Consider the following 10,333-nt stretch of genomic DNA (forward strand, 5'->3'; position numbering starts at 1 on the left):
TGTGTGTGTGTGTGTGTGTGTGTGTGTGTGTGTGTGTGTGTGTGTGTGTGAATGTGTTTGTCTGTGGCCACTTGGTCAGATTCTTTAGTCTACGGAGTCACACTGGTCTCTTTGCCTTTAAATAGATCGTGCTGCAGTTCATTAAATCCTGTTTTATAAATCTTGACTTTTACATCCGAAATCATGACTTTTAAACTCTTAATGTGCTGATAGTGATAAACTGTTATCTAAAAATGCTGAGTAGCACCGGACAACCATTAGGTGCTGAGTTAATAATGGATTTATCAGGCAGAACAGAGGGGTCAAGAGTGGAAAACAGAGAATGACTTCTTTCTGCTGTTTATCAGTTCTTCAGGGTGTTTAGGGGGAAGGGTTAAAGTTCTTGTGGGTTGTTTTGTGGTTCTATGGTCAAAGAATGCATGGATGCGGATATAGTGAAACCCAAATCATCAGACTGTCCTAGAGGTTTTGAGGGTATATAATTGTGTTGTTATATAGTTATGAGTGATGTCATGAAATGATAACGTGTCTGTTCTTTGGATGTGTCTGTAGTTAAAGTAAAATCTGTCCCAAATCTGTCCCAGATGGCTGTTGTTCACACGGCACATGGTGAGTCAATTCATGACATCATATGAAATGGCAGTGACAGGCTTCAGTAGCTTCTTTTATTACTGGAATTTTCCTGAGGGTGGTGACATCATCAGATCACCCCCTGCTCTAAATCTGTTGGATCTGCCCCCCTCCCACTCTGCCCTAAGGACCCGGAGCTCGTCTAAACTGCCGGAAAATTTGAGCCGTTCCACCACCCAGCCATTCTCACTAAGATTGTTCAACAAAGGAAAGGGTGCAGTTATTATCGATATTATAGATTTAGGCTACTCTGCTTTAGCGCTTGCTACATTCATTTACTCAAAATGTTTTGTAACAGATTCAAATGTTTAAGCAGAGCGTGAGTGGTAAAAGAACTGGACTACTCTGAAGTATATGTTTTTCTACTTCCATGTGTCCATGCGTAACATAATGTGATAATGGAATTAAGATTTACTGTTTACTTGGAGAAGAACATTCAGAATATTGTTTGATGATTTGTTTTACAGACATGGGTCTAAATTGGAATCACAGGTTGGGTCAGTAAGATTTTTTTTGGTGTTTTTGAAAGAAGTCTCTTATGATTAACAAAGTGGCATTTATTTGATCAAAAATACAATAAAACAATAAAAAGTATAATGCATAAAATTTCATGCATCCTTGCTGAATAATAATAAAGAAAAAATTGTACTGGCCCACATTTTTGAATGGTAGTTTCAAACTGTTATTGTTTCTTTTCTTTTATTTTCTGGCTTGTTCTGCCAACCAGTTATAAAGTGCTTAGATTGCACATTAGATAAATGGTGTCAGTATATATAGTAACAATGCATGCCTTTGTTGCTCATTTAGGACAGGTTATAGAAAATATTAGCAAACAGTGCATCAGTTCCCAGAGTCATGTGTAATATAATCTATAAGCTTACACCAATATTACACTTCCAGTAAAACTTGTGATTTCATTGATGAAAGCGCAGAAATATTTTCTGATCTGTAAAGAAGAATAAAAGTGTCTGGTAATCACCCACATCTGCACAATTATTGTAAATAATCAGTAAAAGTTTTTCTCTGCAGAATTAGTTGTGTCATTTGTTTTGTTGAGTCTCGTAATGTAAGCCCTCGTAAAGGATGGCAGTGAGCCATTTCCTGTCACTGTGAACCCTGCACTTCCTGTCCATGTTTTACTTACTTCCTGTCCATCTCTGACCCTAACTTCTGTCAGATGACCCCTATCGCTATCATAATCGTGGTGATGTATTATTGTTTGATCAGTTGTAAATTACTGCCTGAAGATTTTCATCACAGTGTAAGATTATATACACTACAGTAGACTGTATACAAGTCTGCACAAATGCAGCATTCATGCGAGCAAAATTCTGTTCCTGAACATAGAAATTATGAAGATTAATACTAGTTTGTATTATATGAATTGTTATTACGCAGGATCACTGTTCAGCGCAGTCTGGAGGATGCAGAAGAAATTGAGAGAGAACGACGACGGCGTTCAAGAGCCAGTTCCTCTACTGAGCCTCCTGTGACCCCACAGGACAGCCCTCGCACTGCACAGACTCTGGACAACCAGTTAGTTTCAAAAACCTAAAATATACTACAGTCTTCATCAAATACATAGAAGAAACTGTATTGTGTGTGTGTGTGTGTGTGTGTGTGTGTGTGTGTGTTTGTTTTGTTTCCATGGATTCTGGCTCAAGCCAACTGGCTTCTTCTTTGTGAGCTTGTTAATCTGTTTGTATGTGTATATGTGTCAAGACCACACCTATTCTTTTGATTCAGTTACCTATTCTATTCTATTCTATTCTATTCTATTCTATTCTATTAACATACTCAACTGTTGTAAGTGGACTTGTTATTCTTATATTGGCATCAGTGAGAGGCAATTCTGAAAGTGTTTCACTGTTTGTTAGGGGTCAGAATGATCTGGTTCCAAGCTGTCCATCCTCTTTGGAAGAGGACGAAGGCTTCAGTGATTGGACACATCTGAGCAGGCGCAAACAGGGACAAATGGAACATAAAGATGTAGAATCACATCTCAACGGCTCCCATCACTCAAAACTCCAGCTCTGTTCCAGCTCTGCTCAACAAAGTAAACTGCATGATATAAATGTGTATGACAGCACCCCATTCATACAGACCCGACCCCCCCTTTCAAACCAGCAAAACCTGGATGAGGATGGTGATGATGAAGACGGGGGTGCCAGAGAGCAGGAAAGAATGAATAACATTAAGGCAGCAGAGAAGGAGGAGGGAGAGACTGGACGGTGGTGTGCAGAGGAGGACGATCCAAGAAGGGTGAAAGGACATGAGTCATCTTTCCGGAAAAAACAAAATCAGAGCTGTGACATGGATGAGAAGGTATGATATTTAAGAACAAGATAGAACTTAAATAATACTTCTTACCCTTAAACCCTTAAACCCAGTCATGCATTAAAAACCAGTCTTTCAAGTGCCTAATATATGCTTCGGAATTTGTTGTGCTCACAGAGAGAAAAGAAGGCAGAGATGAAGATTTCCTACACCTCCACAGTCCTCCTCCAACAGAATGGGAGACAATACAGCACTAATGGACAAGAGAGGAGGAGAACAAATGACAGGTACAGGCATAGACAAGCAAACATTTCTACACGCTCAACTTGTGTAATTTGTAAAATATATGCAGTTACAATAAGAAAAGTCAAAATATTGTATATAGAGTTATAGCTACAGTAGCAATTAAGAAAAACTATACGCTTAAACCTTACACAACCTTACACTTAAGTAACTTAGAAAATGAATATGCTTGTGTTATAGTGTGTTATTATGTTTATATAATTATAATTATTTACTGATGTATGTAAGGATGGAAATAGACATCTGAAGTAGAGAACTATTGCTTGTTGAGGGATTGAGAATTAGTTTACATGTTTCAAATCATTTTAAATTTCTAAATGACAGCTCGTGAGGAGCTTGTTCATCTAATTCCTGTCAATCACAATATTAAGCAAATAACCCAACAACCACCCAACTCCACCTCCATTTTTAAACTCTACTAGGGATTCAGTAGAAATGCTTAATTTGTATGGCGATTATGCCAGTGTTTCTCAAGCTCCATGACAAAGAAATCTTATTTTACCCGAGATGTGGATGTACATTTTTAATTAACTCTGATGATATTAAAAGACCGTGTATAGTGAAATAAAGGCAAGAAAACACATCTTTAAATGGAGCTGTCCTCTTGAAATATTAAGCATGAGAGGTACTCCGATTGCCAACAAATGACTCTACTGATTTGATTCTTTGAACAAATCGCTCAAAAGTCTCACAAACCCGGGAGTTGGATTAAATCAATATGAGGAATCCTACAATGAATCAGACAAAGATTATGAATCAACACCTGACATACTGTGTGGGGAAATATGACTTCCAGCATTGTAAGAGTTACCCCTACACTGTAATATCCTTAGCACACTGCAGGAGAACAGTTTGAATAGAATGTGTCAATGATTGGGCAGCAATAGAGTTATGTCGATATTGGCTCTGTGTTGAGAAATAACATGACAAATCAGGTGAGTTTCGCAATTTCCTCAGAACAAATGTCCTTCCTGAGTTCAGCCTGTTTCATATTTCACAGAGAACTGAAGATGCAGAGCAACGTGGACTCTTCAGTTGATTCAGCAGCTCTCAGCAGTCCAGAAAGGTAAAACAAATTTGTGTGAGGAAAAATATTTTGTTCATGAATTGTTGCCCTTTCTTAGTCTTGTTGTCTTTAGTGTGTCTGAGGAGGTGTTTGTGAAGAGCATTGAGGAGGACCAGCAGCACAGAGAGACAGGAGATCAGACTCATGAGGAGGTGCAGAGGAGGATGAGAGAGGAAGAGCGAGAGAGGAAGAGGAGGGATGTGATGGAAAAGTTGAAGAGGCTGAGTATATCCAGCGGAGATCCAGAGGAGCCCTTCAGTCCTCTCAGCCCCAGGAGCCCCTCCTACATGGTAAGTATGGCAGCATCGTCATTAGACACAAAATCACATTATAATTTAAAATTCATTACTAATATGTCCACACATGCTTAAAATTAACATTAACATGCTTTAGTTCATGTCATCTCATCATTTATAATTGCTTTTGGCCAGGCATCATCTGACTCACAATTTGTAGCTGCAGAACAATATCTGCAATGAATGACGTGTGCATTCGTGTGTTTTGCATGTGTTAGTCTGGGTAAAGGGTGTCCTGCAGGGTTTAGCTCCAACTCTTATTAAACACACCTGAACCAGCAAATCAAGGTCTTCAGGACAAAGCATATGTGTGTATGCAAAGACGGTTTCCTCATATTACTATGAATGAGATAAACTGCTAATCACCAATTGGTAAAGTCATGACATCACTGCAGGTGTGGTTCCCATAGAAGACGATGTTTATGGGACAGTTCATGTCAGATTAAATTTTTTGATTTAAAATACATTATTTAAATGTGAGTTTGGCCAGCTGTTTTTGAGATTTCAGTATTTCCTCATTTAGGTAGATAGGAGCTGGTCTTGCATGTCTGTAATAGCAGCTCGGTGGTGTTGCAAATAGAGTAAACTAACTTTCTTTGTTCAGGACTGCTAAAAACTTCTAGTCAGGCAGGTTGGAGCTAAACTCTGCAGGAAGGTGGTCCAGGAGCAGGATTGAACACCTCTGCAGAGTCTGGGTGGTCTTGTTTGTATGTTCATGTTGAAATCAACAAATGTCTCCAAAGATAATACAACTAAAAAAAAATACATTGTAGTGAGGAAATAGCTTGATGAAGAAAACTTATTCATAAAGGGAATAAATAATGCTTTATTTCACTTAATAAAATAGCAAAAAGTCCTCTTCCACTCCTTAAACATTATGGTCTGCTGCAGTTCGACAAATAGCATGAGATTGGGGGCAGGGCTTACCCTGGGTCGGGGTTGAATGTTTTTTTTTTTTGCTTTACCATTTGGTGATGCTTGTGGCACAGAAAGGCCAATGACAATGGTAGGTCCCCAGTCTGTCTGACATAAAACATGACATACTGTACAAAACGTGTTTGTGCATTGTGCCCAGTTGTATTTTCCCTCTGAGATTGGATCTGGTATCTTCCATGTGCTGTTTGCGTGACTCAGACTTCTTCCTTGTGCTATGTTTGGTTGTAATCTTTTCCTTGCAATGGTGGTGTGGGTTGAGGGAGAAAGATGACAGAACATGAAGCATCTGCTTTTCATTGCTGAGGTGCTTTGTGTGTGTATGTGTGTTGCTTGCTGGTTTCAGGCTGAGGGTGAGGAGTGGCAATCAGAAGGTACAAGCTCGGTGAGTTGCTTACTTTGTGCATGTGCATGACAGCAAATGTTTGTGTGTGCCTGCTACTGTGTACCTTATCTTTGCTTTATAAAGCTGAGGTCTCGGTGAGTTGCTTACTTTGTGCATGTGCATGACAGCATAAATTGTACGTTAGAGTGTTGATGTATGTCTGCTACTATGCATCTGACCTTTGCTTTATAAAGCTGTGGCTATAATTGCTTTGTTTTGCATTTGTTCTGTTTATGTCTATGGTCAAATTTCCTTCCATCTTACTTTTGCGGTGTTCTGATAAAACTAATCCTGGTATAGGCTACTGTACAACTCAAGCAATTACATTTTTTACAGCATCAGTATGCCCCAGATATGTATGTTTGAGGAAAAATAATAGTTTAATTTTAAAGGCAACAGATCAGTTCTTAACAAACAAATAATAAACACATACATGTGTGGCAGGATTACTTTTTTGGGGGGCAATGAATGCATCCTATCCTGTTGGGCAAAAATGAATCTTTAAAGGTCTTGACACTTTTTGTAGATGAAATAAAGGGCAACAGGCTACAAGGATTTACAGGATCGACAAAGAATATGAACAGCCAGATACAAATCTGGAATTATGAAATAAATCTGCTTACAACATCAATGGGCTGAACTGCCCTTCAGTATTAACTCAGACTTTTGACAGACTGTGGCTTTACTTTGTGCAATCATCATCCATTACCCAATGAAGTTGCACTGCATTTCACGTTTTGTTTTGCCTGTTGCCTGGAAACATTGCACAAAATATTGCCTTAAGTGTTTTCATGCTCAGTACTGTAAAGATTCACAAATACTCTGAATCTATTTACTAATGTTCTTTTACTTTTGATCTACAGATTACTGAGAGGACTGAGTCTCTAAACCGCTCCATTAAAAAAAAGTATGTAACTTCGGAAACACACATACACTTTGAGATGAAAGGGCACAAGTGATTTACTGCAGGATTGTAAAAAAAATCCCCCTGATAGTATTGAATGTGAGAAAAAGCAGGGGTGAATTGTTGTTTTTCTGTGCTGTGGTATGACATCATGTGTTCATCAGTATTTTCTCTTTGATCTAAACACCACACATTAATGATTCATTCATGAATGAACAACTGTTTGAAACATGGTTCACCTTTCAGGCAGCCATGACATGACATGACATGTTTCTACCTATGTATCCTTCTCCTATTCACTAAATATGAAATGATGAAGGATTTGTTTAGTAGTTTTTTGTGTGTGCATGTATCAGTCTCAGAATCCAATTTATCACCGGGTATTCTTTTCCACATTGTTCATTCTTGTATGTAGTATAAACAGTATGCTTCACAGAGCCTTTGTTTATCTTAAACTACTTTATGAGTCATGGTGCTCTTCATGTCCATGCTTGTTCTGAGATGGTCGGTGTCTTGAAAGAACAGTGGTGCTTTAGGTAATGTTTCATCTGTTTGTGAAAACAGGAACAGCATAAAGAAGACCCAGCCTCCCACGATCATCTCGAAGTTAGATGGCAGACTGGAGCAGTACAACCATGCCATTGAGGTGAATTACCTTCATATGCACTTGTATAATGTCGGTTTCATAGTTAAACCTGTAAATGCACGGCTACATGCTGCTGCTTTTGCATTGATTTATTTGCACACACTCTTGTTATTACCACACCCAGTGCTTACATTCACCTGCTCTGATGTTTATCACTCTGATCTCACTGCTGTGGTGCTTTCAGACACCATGCATGTCCAGGCACTTCCTCTCTTAGTCATGCTGACTCGCTCAAACATTTTTGTTTTCAGCCGGTTCTGTTTTCCTGCCACCTAACTGTCAGGAAACATGTAAGAGCCCCATGGAAAATGTGTGTATTGTGGAACCAGGTGTTACTGTGCTTTTATTGCAGAGTCAAGCAGGTGTTTCACATGTCCCAGATAACGTAATATTTCTGGTCATAGTAGTGTGTGTTTTGTTGCGTGTGTGCAGGAGTCCTGTAAAGAGGGCAGTGTAGTAAAAGTAATGGACGTCCCAACACCACCAGAACCCGTTTTGGCTCGGAAGACCCTGTTTGAGGAAGGAGAAGCCTGGAATCAGAATTCAGCAAAGGCTGTGTCCTCCAAGGTTCATACAATCATAACCATCATATCCATTATGTATTATTATGTATGTTAAAGGGATAGCTCACCCTAAACAAATTACTCAAGTCTCATGTCATGCCAATCCTGTATGACTTTCTATTTTTTCTTTAGAACATTAAATAATATATTCTGCAGAATGTTTTTTTCTTTAGCCATACAATGGAAATCATAGACTGCTGCAAGGATGACATATTTTTGTAGGCCAAAACCTGGACACAAGTTAGCATTTTCATAGCAGTTTCTATCGTCTGGATGGCAGTATGTTTTTTGATTAAAAGCCTGACGATATTTTCACATTTTATTCTATGACAAGCTTTTGCTTGTCTTGAAAAGGAGAGTTACTAACAAGTAACTAAATTGTACTTCAGAGGTTGTTGGGGACAGATGTTGTCAGTTGAAAACTCATCTAATCACTAGTCTGCCTTCTCAGCCTCAGTGTGTTTGTAATTACGCTCTTGCAAACTATTATAACTCAAGCTTTCAGGGAAAGTATCTTTTAAGTGAAGAATTGTCGGTAGCTTGGTGATGGTGACATTAAAGTCACGCGACTGTGGTGTAGTTTGTTTTAAAACCTACTTTTAGCTTTTTACTTCTGGTGAATATATTTAAGCTTTAAAATGGATAAAAGTGTGCTAATTTGGGAAGATTATAATGGTAAACAAAACATGTAAGAATCATAAAATTTTGTTGGTCATAAAGCTTTTTTTTCTGCAATAATCTGAAAGGCAATGGAAACATCCTATGGGGTTTTTGTTGAGGTATTCAGTGTAATGCTAAAAACTTCTGGGTTTACCTACAACATTATGTTATCACTGCTGCACTCTGTTGTGGTTCAGTGTTATTTTGGACCCCAGTTACTTTTTTTATTTTTTTATTGTGTTACACAGAAGCAAGTCATACAGATTTAAGAACGACATGTGGATTGATAAATAAATTAAGAGTTAATTTGCAAAAACAGATAACGTTAACAATTTTCAAAAATCATGTTTTTTCATTGTGCATTCCAATTAATCTCAGTCAAACAGCAGTTGGGTTATTTTGATTAGGTAAAAATAACTTCAAAATACTAGCTAACTAACACAATAAAAACATAACATAATAAAAATCGTGATTTTTGAAAATAAACTTCAAATAATGACAGAATTCTAATTTTTGGGTGAACTATCACCAGATTCTTTACTCACTCAGACCCACATTGTGTTATCAGTCATTGTTTAGTTGCTGTAACTGAATTTCTGTTCCCTTGTGAGATGAGCTTGCAGATATGTTGCACATTCTTAATCATTCTTGTCTGAGTAAGTGAGTAAATGAATAAATAAAGGATGGCTAATTTCTCTGATTCAGGATACAGAGGGAATGAAGGTGGGTGTGGTAGATCTAATTAACCAATGGGTGAAAGGAAACAGTGATGTCAGCATCAAGAGCCCCTCCTCCAAAGCAGCTGTAAGTTTATATGGTATAGTCTCTGAATGTTAATCACAGTTTCTGAATCCAGCCAATAGTAAATTTCCTTATGAATCTATTGTATCCTCTTTTTCTTCATCTTTAGTTCTCTTCTTTACACTTTTCTTGTGTCTGATGTTCTTCTCATCCTTTTCAGGAAGGTAATCAGTTCCTATCTCTTGTTTCTCTATAGATTCTTTAAAGCGGAGTGGATGAGTTTAAGTGGTTTCTCACTCTTTGCACTCTTTCACTCTTTGAGATCAAACTATTGTGAAAGAGTTTAGCGGTTTCAAAATGTCTGCTTTGACTTTTTTTTGTTTTGGACTTGCTTACAGTATATGTGTTTTCTGGATATAATCAATAGAAAATATAAAAGAGGTTGTACGGTTAAAGTTCATGCTGTGGCAAGTCATGTGATGGGAGAGATCCCTGAAACAAGCTTGTGGTTTAATAACGCCATCTAGTGGTTACGACCTGAACAAAGAAAAAAAACGAATCCGTTAGACTGCAGTTTGTTTTTGGATGAAAAATTAATCTTTTGCTATTTTATTTTTAATTATCTTTAATTTGTGTGTTTTAGTATTATGCCATTTATTATCTTTCTTTGTGTGTGTTAGTGTCAGGATGTTAAGGCTGGTGAGGTGCGTAACATAAAATCCATGTGGGAGAATCTGGGAGACGCCTCATCACAGGATAAACCATATGCAAAGGTACATCATGACTCCTCATCAGTGTTGGGGAAAGTTACTTACTTTTAAAAGTAATGCATTACAATATTGCGTTACTCCCTAAAAAAAGTAACTAATTACGTTACTTAGTTACTTTTTATGGAAAGTAATGCGTTATATTACTTTTGCGTTACTTTC

The 10,333-nt window shown here is 37.8% G+C and overlaps 1 protein-coding gene across 4 annotated transcripts in view; it reads left to right on the plus strand.

The window, feature by feature from the left end:
• The window catches only part of LOC107656187 (lymphocyte-specific protein 1-like), a 19,811-nt gene that overhangs the window by 657 nt on the left and 8,821 nt on the right, over positions 1–10,333 (plus strand). The window contains exons 2-12 of one of the 4 annotated variants that reach the window (XM_016443937.1): positions 2,029–2,166; positions 2,508–2,955; positions 3,085–3,194; positions 4,211–4,276; positions 4,350–4,566; positions 5,852–5,890; positions 6,754–6,797; positions 7,359–7,440; positions 7,873–8,007; positions 9,369–9,467; positions 10,085–10,177. In XM_016443937.1, coding sequence (XP_016299423.1) covers positions 2,029–2,166; positions 2,508–2,955; positions 3,085–3,194; positions 4,211–4,276; positions 4,350–4,566; positions 5,852–5,890; positions 6,754–6,797; positions 7,359–7,440; positions 7,873–8,007; positions 9,369–9,467; positions 10,085–10,177 — 1,471 coding nt within the window. The remainder of the gene's footprint in view (positions 1–2,028; positions 2,167–2,507; positions 2,956–3,084; positions 3,195–4,210; positions 4,277–4,349; positions 4,567–5,851; positions 5,891–6,753; positions 6,798–7,358; positions 7,441–7,872; positions 8,008–9,368; positions 9,468–10,084; positions 10,178–10,333) is intronic. The other 3 variants (XM_016443939.1, XM_016443940.1, XM_016443938.1) reach the window with 3 other exon arrangements.

Source organism: Sinocyclocheilus anshuiensis, unplaced genomic scaffold, assembly GCF_001515605.1.
Source record: "Sinocyclocheilus anshuiensis isolate Anshui unplaced genomic scaffold, SAMN03320099.WGS_v1.1 scaffold1429, whole genome shotgun sequence".
NCBI lineage: Eukaryota > Metazoa > Chordata > Actinopteri > Cypriniformes > Cyprinidae > Sinocyclocheilus > Sinocyclocheilus anshuiensis.